Here is a 26,177-nt window from a genome sequence, read left to right on the forward strand (position 1 = left end):
ATAGAATGTTCCTTCTGGGCATTGGCAGGTAGCGTAGTGGTTAGAGCGTTGGTGCCAGTTACCAAAAAGTTGCTTGATCGAATCCCTGAGCTGACAAGAAAACAAATATGTCCTTCTGCCCCTGAAAAAGACAGTTAACCCACTGTTCCCCCATAGGCCGTCATTGTAAGTAAGAATTTGTTCTTAACTGACTTGTCTAGTTAAATAAAGGTTCAATAAAAAAAATAGGCAACACTTTCTCTTCCAAGACATTTCAATACAAACTAGTCTCTCTCTCTCTATCTGCCCATTGCAAAAGCCTGGACCAAAACCTTGAGGTGATGGTTACTGGCAGACTATAACAGGGTGTAAAACACATAGATGAGTTATTATGGTCAAACAGTTTTAGATGATATGAGTTGGTCTCCAGACGCTCTAACCAGAGTCAGACTGAAGTCATTAACGATCCATTATCAGTGATTGGTCTGTAGTTCAACAACTGCTGCTTTGAACATTTCCATTCACAGCTTTACAGAGAGATTGAGATAAACTAATTTCTCGTGGAAAGATTCTGTGTATAAAACCAAGATAATCAGCCAGGACGGAATGAGATGTGTAGGATAAGAGGAGCAGTATTCCATTTATTTATTTTTTTATCTCTGGTTATTTGGACAAATTATGACATCGCAGGTGTTATTCATTTGAATTTCGGGAAGTGGAGGGGACTCGTTGTTCTAGCATTTCTTCATCTCTTCTCTTAACACTTACAGTGGTTTGCGATTGTATTCACCCCCCCCCCTTGGCATTTTTCTTATTTTGTTGCCTTACAACCAGGAATGAAAATAGATTTTTTGGGGGGGGGTTGTATCATTTGAATTACACAACATGCCTATCACTTTGAAGATGCAAAATATTTTGTTCTTGTGAAACAAGCAAGAAATAAGACAAAAAAACTGAAAACTTGAGCGTGCATAACTATTCAGCCCCCCAAAATCAATACTTGTAGAGACACCTTTTGCAGCAATTACAGCTGCAAGTCTCTTGGGGTATGTCTCTATAAGCTTGGCACATCTAGCCACTGGGATTTTTGCCCATTCTTCAAGGCAAAACTGCTCCAGCTCCTTCAAGTTGGATGGGTTCCACTGGTGTACAGAAATCTTTAAGTCATACCACAGATTCTCATTTGGATTGAGGTCTGGGCTTTGACTAGGCCATTTCAAGACATTTAAATGTTTCCCTTAAACCACTCGAGTGTTTTCTTTAGCAGTATGCTTAGGGTCATTGTCCTGCTGGAAGGTCAACCTCCATCCCAGTCTCAAATCTCTGGAAGACTGAAACAGGTTTCCAACAAGAATTTCCCTGTATTTTGCACCATCCATCATTCTTTCAATTCTGACCAGTTTCCCAGTACCTGCCGATGAAAAACATCTCCACAGCATGATGCTACCACCACCATGCTTCAATGTGGGGATAGTGTTCTCGGGGTGATGAGAGGTGTTGGGTTTGCACAAGACATAGCATTTTCCTTGATGTCTAAAAAGCTACATTTTTGTCCCATCTGATCAGAGTACCTTCTTCCATATGTTTGGGGAGTCTCCCACATGCCTTTTGGTGAACACCAAGTGTGTCTACTTATTGTTTTCTTTAAGCAATGACATTTTCTGGCCACTGTTCTGTAAAGCCCAGCTCTGTGGAGTGTACAGATTAAAGTTGTCCTATGGACAGATACTCCATATCTCCACTTTGGAGCTTTGCAGCTCTTTCAGGGTTATCTTTGGTCTCTTTGTTGCCTCTCTGATTAATGCCCTCCTTGCCTGGTCTGTGATTTTTGGTGGGCAGCCCTCTCTTGGCAGGTTTGTTGTGGTGCCATAATCTTTCCATTTTTTAATAATGGATTTAATGGTGCTCCGTGGGATGTTCAAAGTTTCAAATATTTTTTTGTAACACAACACTGATCTGTACTTCTCCACAACTTTGTCCCTGACCTGTTTGGAGAGCTCCTTGGTCTTCATGGTGCCGCTTGCTTATTGGTGTTGCAGACTCTGGGCCTTTACTTTACTTACCATTACTTTACTTACAATACTTACCATTCTGAAGGCAGACAGCTTTCACCCCAAAAGGCTAAAAGAGAACATTCCATATGGCCAATCCCAAAGAGTCCGCAGAATTTGCGATTAGGAAACAGACTACAGTGTCAAATCTGCTGAATTGGAGAATAGCTTCTTGAATCGGGGCTAAAGCGTTCAGGTCCTGAAAGATGCAGGTATAAGGGCTGGATTACTTGACAGAGAGAACTTGTTGTGATGGGGATTGCCTCGTGGGCGGCAGGGTAGCCTAGCGGTTAGAGTGTTGTGCTGGTAACCGAAAGGTTCGAAGTTCAAATCCTTGAGCTGACAAGGTACAACTCTGTCGTTCTGCCCCTGAACAAGTTAGTTAACCCACTGTTCCTAGGCTCTCATTGAAAATATGAATTTGCTCTTAACTGACTTGCCTAGTTAAATAAAGGTAAAATAAAATACATCAGAGAGAGTGTAATTTGTTACAAAATACAGCTCTGAAGCAGAGAACATTAAAAGAATCATTAAAAATAATTGGGGAATCATCCAAAGTGATACGCTACTACACCAAGTCTTCCAAGAGCCGCCAGTCATAAACTTTAAGACATGAAATCAAACTGAGTGCAATTATCACTGAAAACACTTCCAAGTGACCCTTCATGAGGACACTGTCTCTTTCTGTCTCTCTCTCTCTCGCTCTATCCCCACTCTCTCTCTGTCTCTACTGCCAAGTTTAGACCTTCACTATTACAGTGGGATGTTTTGTCCAGGAAGTTGTCTAAAAGGGATTGAATTTGTTGTTGCCTAAATATTTTTTTTCGTAGGTTTCTACACTACTTTCCTTCCATCTATAGCATTTATTCATATTATTCAGTTCCTTTGGCTTTGATGCCTCATGATTGAGTATTGCTCTGTTCAAGTGACGGAGCTGTGATTTGATGAGTGTCAGTGGGCTGACTGTGAATGCTCTGAGAGACTCTGGGTTGAGGTCAGTTATGAAGTAGTCCGCAGTACTACTGCCAAGAGATGAGCTATAGGTTTACCTACCATAGGAGTCTCTTGGAAGCCTACCATTAACTATGTACATACCCAGCATGTGACAGAGCTGCAGGAGTTGTGACCCGTTTTTGTTGGTTATGTTGTCTCATAGTTGTGCCTAGGGGGTGATATGGGGGAGGGAATGCTGTCACCTCCAGGTAGGTGTTTGTCCCTCTGTGTGCTGAGGGTGTCAGTTTCTTGTCCAGTTCTGGCATTTAGGTTACCAGAGACTAGTACATGTCATTTACATTTACATCATTTAGCAGACACTCTTATCCAGAGCAACTTACTGTAGTGAATACATACATTTCTTTTTTTTTTTTTTTTTTTTTTTCCTGTGCTGGCCCCCCGTGGGAATCGAACCCACAACCCTGGCATTGCAAACACCATGCGTTGTAAACACCATGCTCTACCAACTGAGCTACAGGGAAGCATGTCCCTGGGCATGGAAATGGTTGATCTCTCCCTCCAGGATTACAGGATGGAGAAGCTGTCATCATTAAAGTATGGGGATACTAGTGGGGGAATGTAGGTAGGATGGAGAAGCTGTCTTCATTAATGTATGGGGATACTAGTGGGGGAATGTAGGTAGGATGGAGAAGCTGTCATCATTAAAGTATGGGGATACTAGTGGGGGAATGTAGGTAGGATGGAGAAGCTGTCTTCATTAAAGTATGGGGATACTAGTGGGGGGAATGTAGGTAGGATGGAGAAGCTGTCATCATTAAAGTATGGGGATTCTAGTGGGGGAATGTAGGTAGCACATGAGGACATTTTTCTCTGTTGAGATCATTTCCTTATTTATTTATAGCCAGATGTAAAATGTTCCTGTTTTGACTAATTTAATAGACTGGGTTAGGTCTGCTCTATACAAAATTAGCATACCAGCTGAGTCTATTCCCTGTTTCACACCTGGTAGTTTGGTCGATGGGACTACCAGCTCTCTGTAACCTAGAGGGAAACCAGTGGGTCCGTCTCCTTTATACCATGTTTTTGAAAGGGTGACAATGTCTTTATTTCCAATTTCTTTAATAAAGTCTGGTACATACCTCTTAGGTGGCAGGATGGGGATTAGGCGGGTGTAATAGTGGGGGTTGGGCCTGTTAATCTGTTTACGGCCTGGGCATATGTGTGGCTGTTATGTTGAGGTCCTTGCCGCAGGGGTGGGGGAGAATTGTGGGGGGGGGGGGGGGGGGGGGTAGAAGGGGCATAGGTCTGATCTGGGGCAGGGTTTGCTTGGGGTGGTCTTAGCTGATTGGGGTGTGGCTGGTGATGCTGTGGTCTGGGTGTTGGTCCTCTTGGCGTGGGTTCTCTCGGTGCAGATCCTTCAGGAGGGGGTCTGGGAGGGGGTCTCGCTGGTCTGGGAGGGGGTCTGGGAGGGGGTCTCGCTGGTCTGGGAGGGGGTCTGGGAGGGGATCTCGCTGGTCTGGGAGGGGGTCTCGCTGGTCTGGGAGGAGGTCTGGGAGGGGGTCTGGGAGGGGGTCTCACTGGTCTGGGAGGGGGTCTCGCTGGTCTGGGAGGGGGTCTCGCTGGTCTGGGAGGGGGTGAGGGGGTCTCGCTGGTCTGGGAGGGGGTCTGGGAGGGGGTCTCGCTGGTCTGGGAGGGGGTCTGGGAGGGGGTCTCACTGGTCTGGGAGGGGGTCTCGCTGGTCTGGGAGGGGGTCTCGCTGTTCTGGGAGGGGGTCTGGGAGGGGGTCTTGCTGGTCTGGGAGGGGGTCTCGCTGGTCTGGGAGGTCTCGCTGGTCTGGGAGGGGGTCTCACTGGTGGGGGTCTTGCTGGTCTGGGAGGGGGGTCTCGCTGGTCTGGGAGGTCTCGCTGGTCTGGGAGGGGGTCTCACTGGTCTGGGAGGGGGGTCTCGCTGGTCTGGGAGGGGGTCTCGCTGGTCTGGGAGGGGGTCTCGCTGGTCTGGGAGGGGGTCTCGCTGGTCTGGGAGGGGGTGAGGGGGTCTCGCTGGTCTGGGAGGGGGTCTCACTGGTCTGGGAGGGGGTCTCGCTGGTCTGGTAGGGGGTCTCGCTGGTCTGGGAGGGGGTCTCGCTGGTCTGGGAGGGGGTCTGGGAGGGGTTCTCGCTGGTCTGGGAGGGGGTCTTGCAGGTCTGGGAGGGGGTCTCGCTGGTCTGGGAGGGGGTCTCGCTGGTCTGGGAGGGGATCTCGCTGGTCTGGGAGGGGGTCTGGGAGGGGGTCTGGGAGGGGGTCTCGCTGGTCTGGGAGGGGGTCTTGCAGGTCTGGGAGGGGGTCTGGGAGGGGGTCTCGCTGGTCTGGGAGGGGGTCTTGCAGGTCTGGGAGGGGGTCTGGGAGGCGGTCTCGCTGGTCTGGGAGGGGGTCTTGCAGGTCTGAAGAGGGTCTCGCTGGTCTGGGAGGGGGTCTCCCTGGTCTGGGAGGGGGTCTCGCTGGTCTGGGAGGGGGTCTCGCTGGTCTGGGAGGGGGTGAGGGGGGTCTCGCTGGTCTGGGAGGGGGTCTCGCTGGTCTGGGAGGGGGTCTCGCTGGTCTGGGACGGGGTGAGGGGGTCTCGCTGGTCTGGGAGGGGGTCTCGCTGGTCTGGGAGGGGGTCTCGCTGGTCTGGGACGGGTGAGGGGGTCTCGCTGGTCTGGGAGGGGGTCTCGCTGGTCTGGGAGGGAGTCTCGCTGGTCTGGGAGGGGGTCTCGCTGGTCTGGGAGGGGGTCTCGCTAGTCTGGGCGGGGTGTCAGTTGTTCTGTTGCTCCTGTGTGAGGTGCTGGGTCTACGGTTGAGGGTGACGTCCTTCAGGGTCCTGGAAAAAGTTGTGATTGCTGCCTTGTATAGGTGGACCTGGTCATAAAGGCTGTTCAAGTCCAGGTTGGAGTGGTGGGCCAGGTAGATATTAGGTTTTGAGGCACAGTCTGGCATTCACCCGCTGTACGGTGGTGTCTTTTCGTGGTACCAGGGTGGAGATAACCGCTGTTTCAATCACGAACTTGAGTGCTCATGACACCGTTTCCTGCTGGGGCCTCATGTCATTTGTGCCCATGTGAATTATAATCTGGCTCGGGGACCTTTGTCTGTCCCCTGACAACAGCTCCAGGGCATGCCTACTGTTTGGGCACCAGAGTTTAGCCACTTTGTGTTTGAATGTATTTACCAATTGAGTCAATGAGTAGAACAATTTCTGGCTTTTGTGTGGATGTGTTTCTCTCCCTCCTCCTTTAGGTCTCTCACCTCAGTCCGTAGAGCAGCCAGCTCTCTCAGACAGTCATCCATCTCTACCTTCTGCCCTCCTGGTCTTGTTGGGGTGGTTGTTGTTGTTCTGGTCTGTTTTGTGGGCTTGTTCTGTCTGGATTGTGTGGACTAGCTCTCTGAGTTCCACCATGTCTCTCTCCAGCTCTCTGAGCTCCACCATGTCTCTCTCCAGCTCTCTGCGCTCCACCATGTCTCTCTCCAGCTCTCTGAGCTCCACCATGTCTCTCTCCAGCTCTCTGAGCTCCACCATGTCTCTCTCCAGCTCTCTGAGCTCCACCATGTCTCTCTCTCCAGCTCTCTGAGCTCCACCATGCTCTCTCTCCAGCTCTCTGAGCTCCACCATGTCTCTCTCCAGCTCTCTGAGTTCCACCATGTCTCTCTCCAGCTCTCTGAGCTCCACCATGTCTCTCTCCAGCTCTCTGAGCTCCACCATGTCTCTCTCCAGCTCTCTGAGCTCCACCATGTCTCTCTCCAGCTCTCTGAGCTCCACCATGTCTCTCTCCAGCTCTCTGAGCTCCACCATGTCTCTCTCCAGCTCTCTGAGCTCCACCATGTCTCTCTCCAGCTCTCTGAGCTCCACCATGTCTCTCTCCAGCTCTCTGAGCTCCACCATGTCTCTCTCCAGCTCTCTGAGCTCCACCATGTCTCTCTCCAGCTCTCTGAGCTCCACCATGTCTCTCTCCAGCTCTCTGAGCTCCACCATGTCTCTCTCCAGCTCTCTGAGCTCCACCATATCTTTCTCCAGCTCTCTGAGCTCCACCATGTCTCTGTCCAGCTCTCTGAGCTCCACCATGTCTCTCTCTCCAGCTCTCTGAGCTCCACCATGTCTCTCTCCAGCTCTGTGAATGTATCCCTCCCAATGATTGAGGAGCAGTGCAGTTGTGAGACCTGGGTGTGTTCAGTGCTGGGGGGGGGTGACTATCCTCATCTGCAGGACAGTTTGAAGAGGTGTGTTCAGACTCATTCAGGATGGGGGAGTCGTCACAGAGAGAGAGCTTTTCCTGCTGTGCTCTCACTTTGATCCTGTAAAAGTCCTGCTGGAACTGCTTGAGGATGCCCTGCACCATTACTGCATTAAAACCTGCTGCCATTGTTAGGCTCAAGAGTTTTCACACATTTCACTTCACATTTCAGTTCTAATTGAAGTTGCAGCCAGGTCAGTTCTATCCTAGCAGCTTGGTAGCTTAGTAGCCTTATTTATTGAGCTTTATATAACAATATTTCATAGAGATTATTGTATTTAACTTTTTGGCTTCAGAAGTAGCTTCAGGCATTACTCAGTGTTGTGTTGGATGGTATTTCCAGGTCCCGCTGTATTACTCAGTGTTGTGTTGGATGGTATTTCCAGGTTCCGCTGTATTACTCAGTGTTGTGTTGGATGGTATCACAGGTTCCGCTGTATTACCCAGTGTTGTGTTGGATGGTATTACCAGGTTACGCTGTATTACTCAGTGTTGTGTTGGATGGTATCACAGGTTCCGCTGTATTACTCAGTGTTGTGTTGGATGGTATTACCAGGTTCCGCTGTATTACTCAGTGTTGTGTTGGATGGTATTTCCAGGTTCCGCTGTATTACTCAGTGTTGTGTTGGATGGTATCACAGGTTCCGCTGTATTACCCAGTGTTGTGTTGGATGGTATTACCAGGTTCCGCTGTATTACTCAGTGTTGTGTTGGATGGTATTTCCAGGTTCCGCTGTATTACTCAGTGTTGTGTTGGATGGTATCACAGGTTCCGCTGTATTACTCAGTGTTGTGTTGGATGGTATTACCAGGTCCCGCTGTATTACTCAGTGTTGTGTTGGATGGTATCACAGGTTCCGCTGTATTACTCAGTGTTGTGTTGGATGGTATTACAGGTTCCGCTGTATTACCCAGTGTTGTGTTAGATGGTATTACAGGTTCCGCTGTATTACTCAGTGTTGTGTTGGATGGTATTACCAGGTTCCGCTGTATTACTCAGTGTTGTGTTGGATGGTATCACAGGTTCCGCTGTATTACTCAGTGTTGTGTTGGATGGTATTTCCAGGTTCCGCTGTATTACTCAGTGTTGTGTTGGATGGTATCACAGGTTCCGCTGTATTACTCAGTGTTGTGTTGGATGGTATTACCAGGTCCCGCTGTATTACTCAGTGTTGTGTTGGATGGTATTTCCAGGTTCCGCTGTATTACTCAGTGTTGTGTTGGATGGTATCACAGGTTCCGCTGTATTACTCAGTGTTGTGTTGGATGGTATTACCAGGTCCCGCTGTATTACTCAGTGTTGTGTTGGATGGTATCACAGGTTCCGCTGTATTACTCAGTGTTGTGTTGGATGGTATTACCAGGTTCCGCTGTATTACTCAGTGTTGTGTTGGATGGTATTTCCAGGTTCCGCTGTATTACTCAGTGTTGTGTTGGATGGTATCACAGGTTCCGCTGTATTACTCAGTGTTGTGTTGGATGGTATTACCAGGTTCCGCTGTATTACTCAGTGTTGTGTTGGATGGTATTACCAGGTTCCGCTGTATTACTCAGTGTTGTGTTGGATGGTATTTCCAGGTCCCGCTGTATTACTCAGTGTTGTGTTGGATGGTATCACAGGTTCCGCTGTATTACTCAGTGTTGTGTTGGATGGTATTACCAGGTTCCGCTGTATTACTCAGTGTTGTGTTGGATGGTATTTCCAGGTTCCGCTGTATTACTCAGTGTTGTGTTGGATGGTATCACAGGTTCCGCTGTATTACTCAGTGTTGTGTTGGATGGTATTACCAGGTTCCGCTGTATTACTCAGTGTTGTGTTGGATGGTATTACCAGGTTCCGCTGTATTACTCAGTGTTGTGTTGGATGGTATTTCCAGGTTCCGCTGTATTACTCAGTGTTGTGTTGGATGGTATCACAGGCTCCGCTGTATTACTCAGTGTTGTGTTGGATGGTATTACCAGGTTCCGCTGTATTACTCAGTGTTGTGTTGGATGGTATTACCAGGTTCCGCTGTATTACTCAGTGTTGTGTTGGATGGTATTACCAGGTTCCGCTGTATTACTCAGTGTTGTGTTGGATGGTATTACCAGGTTCCGCTGTATTACTCAGTGTTGTGTTGGATGGTATTACCAGGTTCCGCTGTATTACTCAGTGTTGTGTTGGATGGTATTACCAGGTCCCGCTGTATTACTCAGTGTTGTGTTGGATGGTATTACCAGGTTCCGCTGTATTACTCAGTGTTGTGTTGGATGGTATTACCAGGTCCCGCTGTATTACTCAGTGTTGTGTTGGATGGTATTACCAGGTTCCGCTGTATTACCCAGTGTTGTGTTGGATGGTATCACAGGTTCCGCTGTATTACTCAGTGTTGTGTTGGATGGTATTACCAGGTCCCGCTGTTTTATTTCTAATGGGTTTGGTTTGTTAGAAGGTTTTTCTTGATAGTCCTTGGTAGTAAGAATCCATTCAGTTTCTTTTGTCAAAAATCTAGTGTTCAGGTATGGAATTTTGATTTGGTTTGAAGGTTTTGACGTAGAGCAGGCCTGGGCAACTCCAGTCCTCGGGGGCCTGATTGGTGCCACAGTTTTGTCCCAGCTAACACACCTGACTCCAATAAATCAACTAATCATGAGCTTCAGTTTAAAATGCAATTAGTTTAAATCAGGTGTGTTTACTAAGGATGGAGGAAAAGTGTGACATCAATTAGGCCCCTGAGGACTGGAGTTGCCCAGGCCTGATGTAAAGGGTAGTATCCTCTATAAATCCTGTGAAACAAATCCAAATTTATCTACATTAATCCAACTATAATTATATTTTTTTGCAGAAGAACTCAGGAGCCCATGAGCTCAATATCCATACCACCTGATTCTCTCTCTGTCTCTACCCCTAATCTCTCTCTCTCTCTCTCTCTCTCTCTCTCTCTCTCTCTCTCTCTCTGCCCCCACTCTCTCTCTCTCTACCCCCACTCTCTCTCTCTGTCTCTACCCCAACTCTCTCTCTGTCTCTACCCCTAATCTCTCTCTCTCTCTCTCTCTCTCTCTCTCTCTCTCTCTCTACCCCCTCTCTCTCTCTGTCTCTACCCCAACTCTCTCTCTGTCTCTACCCCCACTAACTCGCTCTCTCTCTCTGTCTCTACCCCCTCTCTCTCTCTGTCTCTACCCCCTCTCTCTCTCTCTGTCTCTACCCCCTCTCTCTCTCTGTCTCTACCCCCTCTCTCTCTGTCTCTACCCCCACTCTCTCTCTGTCTCTACCCCCACTCTCTCGCTCGCTCTCTCTACCCCCCCCTCTCTCTCTGTCTCTACCCCCACTAACTCGCTCTCTCTCTCTGTCTCTACCCCCACTCTCTCTCTGTCTCTACCCCCTCTCTCTCTGTCTCTACCCCCTCTCTCTCTCTGTCTCTACCCCCACTCTCTCTCTGTCTCTACCCCCACTCTCTCTCTGTCTCTACCCCCACTCTCTCTCTGTCTCTACCCCCACTCTCTCTCTGTCTCTACCCCCTCTCTCTCTCTGTCTCTACCCCCACTCTCTCTCTGTCTCTACCCCCTCTCTCTCTCTGTCTCTACCCCCACTCTCTCTCTCTGTCTCTACCCCCTCTCTCTCTCTGTCTCTACCCCCACTCTCTCTCTCTGTCTCTACCCCCACTCTCTCGCTCTCTCTCTCTACCCCCTCTCTCTCTCTGTCTCTATCCCCTCTCTCTCTCTCTCTCTCTCTCTCTACCCCCTCTCTCTCTCTCTGTCTCTACCCCCACTCTCTCTCTGTCTCTACCCCCACTATCTCTCTCTTTGTCTATATGATATAATGACAACTTGTCATAAATGCAAGGACAGAAAAAGTAATGTTTTATGTCACATGATTTTGGACAAATCCGTCAAGAGACCAACCATTATAAAGGCTTATAAATAGGTTAAGTCAACTTGTGAATTTGATTGAATAATGCTTTGATCCCTCCTTATTTCTCAATGTAATGGCTTGAATTTGTTTTGTAGATTATTATCTATGGCATCAACAGCTGTAACAAGTTGTCCATCATAGGAAATCCTAATCGGTACCCTAGTTTACAGAAAGACCCATGTTTGGTGGGATGTGGACGGAATATTCTGCTAACAGAAAAATAAATACAATACAATTTGAAGTCATCAGCATGGTAATGAAGAAAGGACTGGATTTTTTCCCAAATAAATCGTGTATTTAATCTTTCTATGTAACTGCAACATTTACATAAGAGAAATGTGAAACTATGGGGATATTGACCTTAGGCTGTTAAAAAGGGACAACTACCTTACATTACTCATTGAACGTTGCAGGTAGAAATGCCATGAATAGAGCAGACATGATTCCTTGGTCAACATGGCAGAGTGGCATGTTTGTTCTGAATTACATATTTCTATCTGAATGTTCCAAAACGTTGTGTGCTGCTGAAAGTGCCACACATGTTGCCTACAAGAAAATAGTTTATTTCCAAAACACTATCATCCAAAACGCTATATCCAGAATTTCTTTCACAAATGTGTTTGTTTTTCTTCATTATGGGTATTGCTTATGGGTACCTTCATGTGTGTGTAAAATATTATTGTTCTCAGATGTTTCATTCATAGATTTTAGATGAATACTGAACGGAAATATAAATGCAACATGCAACCATTTTCAAAAGATTTTACTGAGTTACAGTTCATATAAGGAAATCAGTCAATTAAATAAAACAATTAGGCCCTGATCTATGGATTTCACATGACTGGGAATACAGATATGCATCTGTTGGTCACGGATACCTTTAAAAAAAAGTTAAGGGTGTGGATCAGAAAACCAGTCAGTATCTGGTGTGACCACCATTTGCCTCATGCAGCGCGACACATCTCCTTCACATAGAGCTGATCAGGCTGTTGATTGTGGCCTGTGGAATGTTGTCCCACAACTCTTCAATGGCTGTGTGAAGTTGCTGGATATTGGCTGGAACTGGAACACTCTGTTGTACACATAGATCCAGAGCATCCCAAACATGCTCAATGGGTGACATGTCTGGTGAGTATGCAGGCCATGGAAGAACTGGGACATTTTCAGCTTCCAGGAATTGTGTACAGATCATTGCGACATGGGGCCGTGCATTATAATGCAGAAACATAAGGAGATGAATGGATGAATGGCACGACAATTGGCCTCAGGATCTTGTCACAGTATCTCTGTGCATTAAAATTGCCATTGATAAAATTGCCATTGTGTTCGTTGAGCGTAGCTTACGCCTGCCCCATACCATAACCCCACCTCCACCATGGGGCCCCATACCATAACCCCACCTCCACTATGGGCCCCATACCATAACCCCACCTCCACTATGGGCCCCATACCATAACCCCACCACCACCATGGGGCCCATACCATAACCCCACCTCCACCATGGGCCCCATACCATAACCCCACCTCCACTATGGGCCCCATACCATAACCCCACCTCCACCATGGGGCCCATACCATAACCCCACCTCCACTATGGGCCCCATACCATAACCCCACCTCCACTATGGGCCCCATACCATAACCCCACCTCCACCATGGGGCCCATACCATAACCCCACCTCCACCATGGGGCCCATACCATAACCCCACCATGGGGCCCGTACCATAACCCCACCTCCACCATGGGGCCCATACCATAACCCCACCTCCACCATGGGGCCCAAACCATAACCCCACCTCCACTATGGGCCCCATACCATAACCCCACCACCACCATGGGGCCCATACCATAACCCCACCTCCACCATGGGCCCCATACCATAACCCCACCTCCACTATGGGCCCCATACCATAACCCCACCTCCACCATGGGGCCCATACCATAACCCCACCTCCACTATGGGCCCCATACCATAACCCCACCTCCACTATGGGCCCCATACCATAACCCCACCTCCACCATGGGGCCCATACCATAACCCCACCTCCACCATGGGGCCCATACCATAACCCCACCTCCACCATGGGGCCCATGCCATAACCCCACCTCCACCATGGGGCCCTCTATTCACAACGTTAACATCAGCAAACCGCTCGCCCACACGACGCCATACACGCTGTCTGCCATCTGCCCGGTATACAGATGAAACCAGGATTCATCCGTCAAAAGCATGCCAGTGGAAATTTAAGGTGCGCATTTGCCCACTGAAGTTGGTTACGACACCGAACTGCAGTGGGGTTATGGTATGGGCAGGCGTAAGCTAAGATCCTGAGGTCAAGACCGTGGTGAGTACAAATTGTAGGCAGATGATTTTTCCCTGAGACTGTTTCTGACAGTATGTGCAGAGGCGGCATATTGTAGAGAAATGAACATTAAATTCTCTGGCAACAGCTCTGGTGGACATTCCAGCAGTCATCATGCCAATTGCACGCTCCCTCAAAACTTGAAACATCTGTGGCATTGTGTTGTGTTATCTTTAATTTCAGCTCATGAAACATGGGACCAACACTTTATAAGTTGCGTTTATATTTTTTGTTCGATGTATATGTATATATTTTTTTTGCAAAATGCTGTTTAACTGGAATGCAATTTTCTTATTCTGTATGTTTGACTGTGATATTTGGTTTTTCTCACTTAGCCATCTTATGAATGTACTAACTGTAAGTTGCTCTGGATAAGAGCATCTGCTAAATGACTAAAATGTCAAACATATTGACTCTATTGACTGGCCTACTGGTGCCATCGTCCTGCCAAACTCATTGCCTGATGTCAGCTCTGCCTGCCCCCGGGACGTCTTCCTGGGGGCTTGGAAATTGCCCCGGATCTCTCCGCCAGCCTCACGGCGTACCAGGACCTCATGGAAGGGTTCAGTAAGACCAATCTCAGTAAGATCTACTTCCCCAGACTGTGTTCCCCACCATGGGAATTCCTACAGACCACAGTGAAGGAACAGACTCCCCTGCAGTAAGTCCTTTTTCACACTGAACAATAGTGGATAAGTGATTGTGTGTAGGAATGGGGGGGGGGGGGGTGGTATGGTAGGGAAGGTAAAAATATATAATCAACATTATTTTCAGGATTACACTGAAAATAACCCAAGGATTACATAAAAAATTACCCAGATGCTGGGTCAATCCTCGAACCCAATGTGTCACAACCCAACACACTGAGTTGCTGTAAACCAAAACACTGAGTTGCTGTAAACCAACACACTGAGTTGCTGTAAACCAACACACTGAGTTGCTGTAAACCAACACACTGAGTTGCTGTAAACCAACACACTGAGTTGCTGTAAACCAACACACTGAGTTGCTGTAAACCAACACACTGAGTTGCTGTAAACCAACACACTGAGTTGCTGTAAACCAAAACACTGAGTTGCTGTAAACCAACACACTGAGTTGCTGTAAACCAAAACACTGAGTTGCTGTAAACCAACACACTGAGTTGCTGTAAACCAACACACTGAGTTGCTGTAAACCAACACACTGAGTTGCTGTAAACCAAAACACTGAGTTGCTGTAAACCAAAACACTGAGTTGCTGTAAACCAAAACACTGAGTTGCTGTAAACCAAAACACTGAGTTGCTGTAAACCAACACACTGAGTTGCTGTAAACCAACACACTGAGTTGCTGTAAACCAAAACACTGAGTTGCTGTAAACCAACACACTGAGTTGCTGTAAACCAACACACTGAGTTGCTGTAAACCAAAACACTGAGTTGCTGTAAACCAACACACTGAGTTGCTGTAAACCAAAACACTGAGTTGCTGTAAACCAACACACTGAGTTGCTGTAAACCAACACACTGAGTTGCTGTAAACCAACACACTGAGTTGCTGTAAACCAGCACACTGAGTTGCTGTAAACCAACACACTGAGTTGCTGTAAACCAACACACTGAGTTGCTGTAAACCAACACACTGAGTTGCTGTAAACCAACACACTGAGTTGCTGTAAACCAACACACTGAGTTGCTGTAAACCAGCAATATAGTCTAATTTACCCAGCAGCTGGGTCAAGCGCTCAACACAAGGCGCTGAGTTAGAAGCACCATCCAATTAACCTAATGCATTAATTAACCAATTAACCTAATGCATTAATTAACCAATTAACCTAATGCATTAATTAACCAATTAACCTAATGCATTGAATTAACCTAATGCATTAATTAACCAATTAACCTAATGCATTGAATTAACCTAATGCATTAATTAACCAATTAACCTAATGCATTGAATTAACCTAATGCATTAATTAACCTAATGCATTCATTAACCAATTAACCTAATGCATTGAATTAACCTAATGCATTAATTAACCAATTAACCTAATGCATTGAATTAACCTAATGCATTGAATTAACCTAATGCTATTGAATTAACCTAATGCATTGAATTAACCTAACTAATGCATTGAATTAACCTAATGCATTGAATTAACCTAATGCTATTGTCATGTCCTGAATATCCTGGATATGTAATCTAGTATGTTACATAGTGAATGTGTCACGTCCTGACCAGTAAAGGGGGTCATTTTGTTATTGTAGTATGGGCCCCATGGTGGAGGTGGGGTTATGGTATGGGCCCCATGGTGGAGGTGGGGTTATGGTATGGGGCAGGTGTAAGCTACGCTCAACGAACAATGGTAATTTTAATGCACAGAGATACTGTGACAAGATCCTGAGGCCAATTGTCGTGCCATTCATCCATTCATCTCCTTATGTTTCCGCATTATAATGCACGGCCCCATGTCGCAAGGATCTGTACACAATTCCTGGAAGCTGAAAATGTCCCAGTTCTTCCATGGTCCTTATACTCACCAGACATGTCACCCGTTGAGCATGTTTGGGATGCTCTGGATCTATGTGTACAACAGAGTGTTCCAGTTCCAGCCAATATCCAGCAACTTCACACAGCCATTGAAGAGGAGTGGGACAACATTCCACAAGCCACAATCAACAGCCTGATCAGCTCTATGTGAAGGAGATGTGTCGCGCTGCATGAGGCAAATGGTGGTCACACCAGATACTGACTGGTTTTCTGATCCACGTCCCTAACTTTTTTTTAAAGGTATCCGTGACCAACAGATGCATATCTGTATTCCCAGTCATGTGAAATCCATAGATCAGGGCCTAATTGTTTTATTTAATTGACTGATTTCCTTATATGAACTGTAACTCAGTAAAATCTTTCGAAAATGGTTGCATGTTGCGTTTATATTTTCGTTCTGTATTCATCTAAAATCTATGAATGAAACATCTGAGAACAGTAATATTTTACACACACACGAAGGTACCCATATGCAATACCCATAATGAAGAAAAACAAACACATTTGTGAAAGAAAATTCTGGATATAGCGTTTTGGATGATAGTGTTTTGGAAATAAACTATTTTCTTGTAGGCAACGTGTGGCACTTCAGCAGCACATTCAGATAGAAATATGTAATTCAGAACAAACATGCCACTCTGCCATGTTGACCAAGGAATCATGTCTGCTCTATTCATGGCATTTCTACCTGCAACGTTCAACAACGTTTGGCAACAATAGCTCCTCATGTGGACGGACACCGCCCCCTAGAGGAGACTTTCTGGTATTACAATAAAATGGCCATGGACGCGTATGGAGAATATTACAGATGGATAATCATAGATGTCTTGTTCTAACACATGATTTACAAAAGGCACATCTCAATAGGTGGTCCAGGAATGACATAGACAATGGGGGGGGGGGGTCCTCTTTAGATCTCTATTGGTCCTCAAGCAAAGAGGGGAGGCTGATGACATCAGAGGGCACCATCAGACCAACTCTTTGAACGCCCTACTCAAATCAAATCAAAGATTATTTGTCACGTACGCTGAATACAACAGGTGTAGTAGACCTTACAGTGAAATGCTGAATACAACAGGTGTAGTAGACCTTACAGTGAAATGCTGAATACAACAGGTGTAGTAGACCTTACAGTGAAATGCTGAATACAACAGGTGTAGTAGACCTCACAGTGAAATGCTGAATACAACAGGTGTAGTAGACCTCACAGTGAAATGCTGAATACAACAGGTGTAGTAGACCTCACAGTGAAATGCTGAATACAACAGGTGTAGTAGACCTCACAGTGAAATGCTGAATACAACAGGTGTAGTAGACCTCACAGTGAAATGCTGAATACAACAGGTGTAGTAGACCTTACAGTGAAATGCTGAATACAACAGGTGTAGTAGACCTTACAGTGAAATGCTGAATACAACAGGCTCTAACCAACAGTGCAACAAAAAGGTGTTAGGTGAACAATAGGTAAGTAAAGAAATAAAACAACAGTAAAAAGACAGGATATATACAGTAGAGAGGCTATATACAGTAGAGAGGCTATATACAGTAGAGGCTATATACAGTAGAGAGGTTATATACAGTAGAGAGGCTATATACAGTAGAGAGGCTATATACAGTAGAGAGGCTATATACAGTAGAGAGGCTATATACAGTAGAGGCTATATACAGTAGAGAGGCTATATACAGTAGAGAGGCTATATACAGTAGAGAGGCTATATACAGTAGACAGGCTATATACAGTAGAGAGGCTACATACAGTAGAGAGGCTATATACAGTAGAGAGGCTATATACAGTAGAGAGGCTATATACAGTAGAGGCTATATACAGTAGAGAGGCTATATACAGTAGAGAGGCTATATACAGTAGAGAGGCTATAAACAGTAGAGGCTATATACAGTAGAGAGGCTATATACAGTAGAGGGGCTATATACAGTAGAGAGGCTATATACAGTAGAGAGGCTATATACAGTAGAGAGGTTATATACAGTAGAGAGGCTATATACAGTAGAGAGGCTATATACAGTAGAGAGGCTATATACAGTAGACAGGCTATATACAGTAGACAGGCTATATACAGTAGAGAGGCTATAGACAGTAGAGAGGCTATATACAGTAGAGAGGCTCTATACAGTAGAGAGGCTATATACAGTAGACAGGCTATATACAGTAGAGAGGCTACATACAGGCACCGGTTAGTCAGGCTGATTGAGGTAGTATGTACATGTAGATATGGTTAAAGTGACTATGCATATATGATGAACAGAAAGTAGCAGCAGCGTAAAAGAGGGGTTGGGGACACACACAATGCAAATAGCCATTTGATTCTCTGTTCAGGAGTCTTATGGCTTGGGGGGTAAAAAATGTTGAGAAGCCTTTTGGTCCTAGACTTGGCACTCCGGTACCGCTTGCCATGCTGTAGTAGAGAGAACAGTCTATGACTGGGGTGGCTGGGGTCTTTGACAGTTGTTAGGGCCTTCCTCTGACACCGCCTGGTATAGAGGTCCTGGATGGCAGGTAGCTTAGCCCCAGTGATGTACTGGGCTGTACGCACTACCCTCAGTAGTGCCTTGCGGTTGGAGGCCGAGCAGTTGCCATACCAAGCGGTGATGCAACCGGTCAGGATGCTCTCGATGGTGCAGCTGTAGAACCTTTTGAGGATCTGAGGACCCATGCCAAATCTTTTTAGTTTCCTGAGGGGGAATAGGCTTTGTCTTGCCCTCTTCACGACTGTCTTGATGTGTTTGGACCATTCTAGTTTGTTGGTGATGTGGACACCAAGGAACTTGATGCTCTCAACCTGCTCCACCACAGCCACGTCGATGAGAATGGGGGCGTGCTCAGTCCTCCTTTTCCTGTAGTCCACAATCATCTCCTTTGCCTTGGTTACGTTGAGGGAGAGGTTGTTATTCTGGCACCACCCGGCCAGGTCTCTGACCTCCTCCATATAGGCTGTCTCGTCGTTGTCGGTGATCAGGCCTACCACTGTTGTGTCGTCTGCACACATAATGACAGTGTTGGAGTCGTGCCTGGCCATGCAGTCGTGGGTAAACAGGGAGTACAGGAGGGGACTGAGCACGCACCCCTCGGGGAGTCCAGTGTTGAGGATCAGCGTGCCAGATGTGTTGCTACCTACCCTCACCACCTTGAAGTTATCCACTTTTGTCTCCAAAACATTTAATCAATTTTCCTTCAAAACACATTTTTTTACCTTTTAGTGTGTACTTTACTGTATTTATACTTCAGATATCACTTTTCAACAGTAAAAGTTCAGAAATCACACTGGAGGACTTTTTTTTTAATACTGAACATTATGTCAACTTTCCCACAAATTACAATCGCCATGAAAAAACAATAAACAATATTAAGCTACATAAATACAACAAATAAATAAATTAAATATCAAAAGTCTCAAAATACTACATACAAAAGTTGTCTCGAGCAAAACACAGTAAAATATCCGGTAAAGTAATATACTGTTGACACAAGAACATATTAAGGTCTTCAGATTTACCAAAAAATATAACATGTTTTTGTAGATTTCTTCTTTAAGCTACATAGCATTTCTCTCTCCCTTTCCTTTTCACATTCCCTTCAGCATAGTGGTTTAGATAAAGATGGTGTTCATTTTATTTTCACATGTGGCAAATGGGTAAAGTGGTAGCACACAACCCTTTAACAAAACTGAGGGTTGAGTGCAACGCAACCACAATGTACACACTGTAAAAACACACATATGAACACTTCTTTATATACAATCTCTAAATATATACAGCACAATGGACACTGACACACACACACACACACACACACACACACACACACACACACACACACACACACACACCTGGTTTGACTGATTTAGCTGCAATGTCTATCAACCCCAGAAGCTAAAACTAGTGCCATTACATCACATTCACCTGTAATCCCTTGGTACATCTATTTCTATGGTTCTTACTATGCCAACAAGATATGTCACACATAGTACCATGTCTATCTGAGACCTTGTCCATGACCAGCAGGAAGTTATAGCTCCAGGAGTGCAGACTGTCTGAGATGTAGACTGCTCTTCAGCTGCTAGGGTTGGTTACCGCTCTCAAAGAACATGAAATCCTGAAAGAAAACGTGCAATCACCATCACAAACATCAACAAATACCATTAGAATAGAATAGAGAATAGCACAGCATAGCAAACCACAGCTTAGCTTAGCATAGCATAGCAAACCACAGCATAGCTTAGCATAGCATAGCAAACCACAGCCTAGCTTAGCATAGCATAGCAAACCACAGCATATCTTAACATAGCATAGCAAACCACAGCATATCTTAGCATAGCATAGCAAACCAGAGCATAACTTAGCATATCATAGCAAATCACAGCATAGCATAGCAAACCAGACCATAGCTTAGCATATCATAGCAAATCACAGCATATCTTAGCATAGCATAGCAAACCATAGCATAGCTTATCAAAGCATATAGGGAAAGGGAAAGGGGGATACCTAGTCAGTTGTACAATTGAATGCATTAAACTGAAATGTGTCTTCCCCATTTAACCTAACCACTCTGAATCAAAGAGGAGCGGAGGTCTGCCTTAATCCACATCAACATTGCAAACCACAGTATATCTTAGCGTAGCATATAGCATACCATGAAGTAAAATACTAGACTTACAATGAGGAAACAAGCTCCTATCATCACAGCCTTCATTTTCACGTCAAGATCCATGGGGAACTGGATTCCAAAGTTATCAGCGTCCGTGAACGCCTCACGGAGTAGACCGGTCCACTGCTTACTGATCTTCCCTATCTTATCCACTTCATCCATGGTCACTATCTGGAGAGGAGGCAACAGTAGACTATAGTCACTTTACACACAGAGAGATTAAGCTGAATTACCTTTATCCCCCGCAACAAACAACAACATTATTTTAATGTTTTTATTATATTTGATATTAACTTTTTTTTCATGTTACTATTTATTTTCTATTTGATTTTATACATTTTTCTCTCTTTTATATATATATATATATTTTTTTACATTTATATATATTTTAGTATTTTTTTTTTAGGTATTTTTCTTAAAACTGCATTGTTGGTTGTAAAGCATTTCACTGTAAGGTAACCTGTAACCTGTTGTATTCGGGGGGATGTGACAAATAAAATTAGATTTTGATTTGATATTATTATCTTCCGGGTGTTACTAGATTGAAAGTGATCAAATTAATGAAATGGAGAACTTGTTAAACTTCTTTGGTTAGATTTCATTTCATCGCAACATATTTGCTTTACTAGTCTGCCTGTTGTCCAATCACAATCTTTTACATATTAAAAACGTTTTTTTTGTTTTTTTTTGAGAGATCATCTTTAGTTTCTCCTGAAATAAATTCAAACTTTGAAGGAATTTGAATGGCAATATTATGCTTTGGCTAAACTCTTCTCCATCACGGTAAAGTTCAATATCTTTAAGCCAAACAGCCTTCAGAGCCTAATGAACCAGCATGCAAGAATGGCAACATGGTAAAACACTGTCCCACAAAAACACACAATACATTGACTGGGTCGAATGGATTCATTCACACAGAACTCTTGTTGATCGGTAACATCGTTCAGAGACAAACAGACAGGATGATGCCTTACAAAACCCACCAGGGTCCGCAGAACCAGAACCAGTACATTTAACCATGTCATATTCTGTTTTCATAGATTTCATTAAAAAAGGTTCAGTGTGTGTGTGAGTGTTTGGACAAACATAAAGTACCTACCTCAAAGTCAACATCAGGCAAGCAACTCCAGCCACAGAAGGGTCCGTGCAGCCTCAGCACAGCCTCTCTGTGTTCATTCTCTATGATGAACTTCGGGGAGAAGGGGTGCCACTGCTGGACCACGTAGCCTACCGTGTTCCCTGGGGGGGCCTGCACCTCCAGCTGAGACAGGGGCGGTGGGGGTAACAGAGAGGGGTGGTGGGGGTAATATAACAGAGAGGGGTGGTGGGGGTAACAGAGAGGGGAGGTGGGGGTAATATAACAGAGAGGGGTGGTGGGGTAATATAACAGAGAGGGGTGGTGGGGGTAATAGAATAGAGGGGTGGTGGGGTAATAGAACAGAGAGGGGTGGTGGGGTAATAGAATAGAGAGGGGTGGTGGGGGTAATAGAATAGAGAGGGGTGGTGGGGTAATAGAATAGAGAGGGGTGGTGGGGTAATATAATAGAGAGGGGTTTTGTGGGTAATAGAATAGAGGGGTGGTGGGGTAATATAATAGAGACGGGTGGTGGGGGTAATATAATAGAGAGGGGTGGTGGGGTAATAGAATAGAGAGGGGTGGTGGGGTAATAGAATAGAGAGGGGTGGTGGGGTAATAGAATAGAGAGGGGTGGTGGGGGTAATAGAATAGAGAGGGGTGGTGGGGTAATAGAATAGAGAGGGGTGGTGGGGTAATAGAATAGAGAGGGGTGGTGGGGGTAATAGAATAGAGAGGGGTGGTGGGGGTAATAGAACAGAGAGGGGTGGTGGGGTAATAGAATAGAGAGGGGTGGTGGGGGTAATATAACAGAGAGGGGTGGTGGAGTAATATAACAGAGAGGGGCGGTGGGGGTAATATAACAGAGAGGGGCGGTGGGGGTAATATAACAGAGAGGGGTGGTGGGGGTAATATAACAGAGAGGGGTGGTGGGGGTAATAGAATAGAGAGGGGTGGTGGGGTAATATAATAGAGAGGGGTGGTGGGGTAATAGAATAGAGAGGGGTGGTGGGGTAATAGAATAGAGAGGGGTGGTGGGGGTAATAGAATAGAGAGGGGTGGTGGGGTAATAGAATAGAGAGGTGTGGTGGGGTAATAGAATAGAGAGGGGTGGTGGGGGTAATAGAATAGAGAGGGGTGGTGGGGTAATAGAACAGAGAGGGGTGGTGGGGTAATAGAATAGAGAGGGTTGGTGGGGTAATAGAATAGAGAGGGGTGGTGGGGTAATAGAATAGAGGGGTGGTGGGGTAATAGAATAGAGAGGGGTGGTGGGGGTAATATAATAGAGAGGGGTGGTGGGGGTAATAGAATAGAGAGGGGTGGTGGGGTAATAGAATAGAGAGGGGTGGTGGGGTAATAGAATAGAGAGGGGTGGTGGGGGTAATAGAATAGAGAGGGGTGGTGGGGGTAATAGAATAGAGAGGGGTGGTGGGGTAATAGAATAGAGAGGGGTGGTGGGGTAATAGAATAGAGAGGGGCGGTGGGGGTAATATAACAGAGAGGGGTGGTGGGGTAATATAATAGAGAGGGGTGGTGGGGGTAATATAACAGAGAGGGGTGGTGGGAGTAATATAACAGAGAGGGGTGGTGGGGTAATAGAATAGAGAGGGGTGGTGGGGGTAATATAACAGAGAGGGGTGGTGGGGGTAATATAACAGAGAGGGGCGGTGGGGGTAATATAACAGAGAGGGGTGGTGGGGGTAATATAACAGAGAGGGGTGGTGGGGGTAATAGAATAGAGGGGTGGTGGGGTAATAGAATAGAGAGGGGTGGTGGGGGTAATATAATAGAGAGGGGTGGTGGGGGTAATATAATAGAGAGGGGTGGTGGGGGTAATATAATAGAGAGGGGTGGTGGGGGTAATAGAATAGAGAGGGGTGGTGGGGTAATAGAACAGAGAGGGGTGGTGGGGGTAATATAATAGAGAGGGGTGGTGGGGGTAATAGAATAGAGAGGGGTGGTGGGGTAATAGAATAGAGAGGGGTGGTGGGGGTAATAGAATAGAGAGGGGTGGTGGGGGTAATAGAATAGAGAGGGGTGGTGGGGTAATAGAATAGAGAGGGGTGGTTGGTGTTTGAACAGTGGAGAAGGTGGGTTGGTGTTTGAACAGTGGAGAAGGTGTGTTGGTTTGAACAGTGGAGAAGGTGGGTTGGTGTTTGAACAGTGGAGAAGGTGGGGTTGGTGTTTGAACAGTGGAGAAGGTGGGTTGGTGTTTGAACAGTGGAGAAGTAAAGAGGAAGATTGTGAAGGGGGATTAAGAAGGAAAGAAGGAAGGAAGAAAGGAAAATGCTTGAGAGTTAAAGAACAAATATCTCTGAACAGAAACCATGAGGTCTGTGTGATGAGACGTGAAGCTGTATTTCCTTTAGCTGTAATACATTTAGAAAGAGGACCTGCCCTGTCAATATCCAGTTCTAGGGAAGAGTCTCAGAGACTAAAATCAACTCACCTCTTGCAGACAGCAGGGGAAGAAACAGGACATGCACTTGAGAGGTCTGGTGACTGTGATGACCTCCTGTCCAAAGTTGTCAAGGACTTTTATTGTGAAGGATCGTAGGGGTCCGCAGCACTGCCTGCTAAGACAGTCATTCTCCTCCACAGCATAGAACACGTTCTGACCCATGGCATTACGCACCTCATACTTGTTGTTGCTCTCAAAGCCAGCCAGGGCTGTGGGGTTAAACACACACACACATATCATTTTGTATTTGTTTATTCAAACTTTATTTAAACAGGGAGTCCACCATTGAGACCAGTGTCTCTTTCACAAGGGAGCACTGCATATGTAATTCATAACAGACCAAAACAATAAAGGGCAACGGACATGATAGATACAAATACACACACGTACACACACACACACACACACACACACACACACACACACACACACACACACACACACACACACACACACACACACACACACACACACACACACACACAAATTTCAAATCTATGAAAACCATCATCAAAATAGTAATTATTGTTTTTTGTAAATCTTTTTCTTAATTTTTTTTTTACACATACCTTCAATAAACTCGACTTTCTGTTTGATGAGTAGCTGATCGACCTAAATCAAGGCGAAAAACAATATCAATATTCTACAGGACTAAATTAAACAGCAATCGCCAGGACAACATCATGCAATAGGATGAGCGGACTCACCTGTGTTAGATATTCTAGGCCGGGTGGGCATCCCGGCAGGCCTGGGTTGGGGACCTGGTACATGTTGATCTCTGAATAGAAACAGGTGTAGCTGCTATTCAACTGGAGAAACCATGGTTACAACGTTATGAATGGAATCAAAGGCGATCTGGCGCCACCTACTGTTATATTACAAGATCAACACAATGACATAAAATAAATAAAACCGACGTGAATGACACAATTTGATATAACGTAGCCTTGTGTTGTTGTTTTTTAATAGTCATAGACTACACATGTAAATCCAACCAACAGACTAATAGCCTAATCGGTGTTGTCATGGGGAATGACAGGAGGTGGAGTCTTTTGCGGACTGTAATAACATCCCAATAAACCGATATACGGTTCTTATGCGTGAAAGAATAAACGGACAATTCTTCTCTGACAATAGGCTATATATATATATATATATATATCTTGGAAGGGAAAGGGTTTCAGTTGAGAAGTCGGGAAGAAAACAAAACATGCAAACCTTTTTCTAAGCCGTCATAGTCGCCTACATTGTGATACGCCCATATGCATTAAGCTCTCAGCATCTCAAGAATGTCCCAAAGTAAAAAAACAAGTCAATTGTTTTTGTAGTAATCTACCTGTCTCTTGGTTCAGATTAAAACGCACTCAATGACGACTAGGTAAAACACTGTAAAATTCAAATCTGGGAGGATAAGGGTGTTTTACCTTATAGAACATAAACGATTGCCTTTTTTAACTATAACAATGACAGGGAATGATGAATTGATCTTTTACGATCAAACCAGGATAAATAAAGCATGGTAAACTACGAATGTTTAATCTACTCTAAAGACTCACCCATATATTCTGGAAGAAAAATATAACAGTCCGTTTCACGAGCTCAGTATAAAAACCTTTCATCTCATTGGACAATATAGATGTCTTTCCCACCCGCATCAGCCAATAGTAAACCGAGGCTGTGAATACCCAGGAAGTGTTTTCTGTCACGCGTTTTAATGTCATTACAGCGCATGCTCGTCTAGCCAGACTTGTAAAGTAGGTTAAACCACTGGTCTTAACTGGTTTATTGGTTTTTACCATTACTGGCTTAAAGTATTATGTGGTGTGATCTTATGAGATACAATTTGCCAATGCATGTAGAATTCTAATCAACAGGCAATTATTAAAATATAATAATATAAAAAATATGTTTATATAATAACTCCTGTTCTTCGTGTTTTTCATTCGGGGATAGTGGACCCTGAA

General features: G+C 45.3%; 1 protein-coding gene across 2 annotated transcripts; it reads right to left on the bottom strand.

Annotated features, from left to right (window-relative positions):
• Nucleotides 1-19,289: 19,289 nt before the first annotated feature.
• On the bottom strand, nt 19,290-25,839 carry si:ch73-206p6.1 (phospholipid scramblase 1). Of its 2 annotated transcripts, none has more exons than XM_014159914.3 (7): nt 25,770-25,839; nt 24,921-25,022; nt 24,783-24,825; nt 24,202-24,422; nt 21,777-21,938; nt 20,687-20,848; nt 19,290-20,125 (listed from the first exon to the last, which is right to left on the bottom strand). In XM_014159914.3, the coding sequence occupies exons 1-7, from the start codon at nt 25,830-25,832 to the stop codon at nt 20,090-20,092; spliced, it is 789 nt and encodes a 262-aa protein (XP_014015389.1). In that variant the 5' UTR covers nt 25,833-25,839; the 3' UTR covers nt 19,290-20,089. The 2 variants fall into 2 exon arrangements, with proteins under 2 accessions (XP_014015389.1, XP_014015390.1); XM_014159915.3 differs by having other exon boundaries at nt 24,921-24,991; nt 25,770-25,834.
• Nucleotides 25,840-26,177: the final 338 nt, after the last annotated feature.

Source organism: Salmo salar, chromosome 19 (assembly GCF_965601325.2).
Source record: "Salmo salar chromosome 19, fSalSal1, whole genome shotgun sequence".
Classification (NCBI taxonomy): domain Eukaryota; kingdom Metazoa; phylum Chordata; class Actinopteri; order Salmoniformes; family Salmonidae; genus Salmo; species Salmo salar.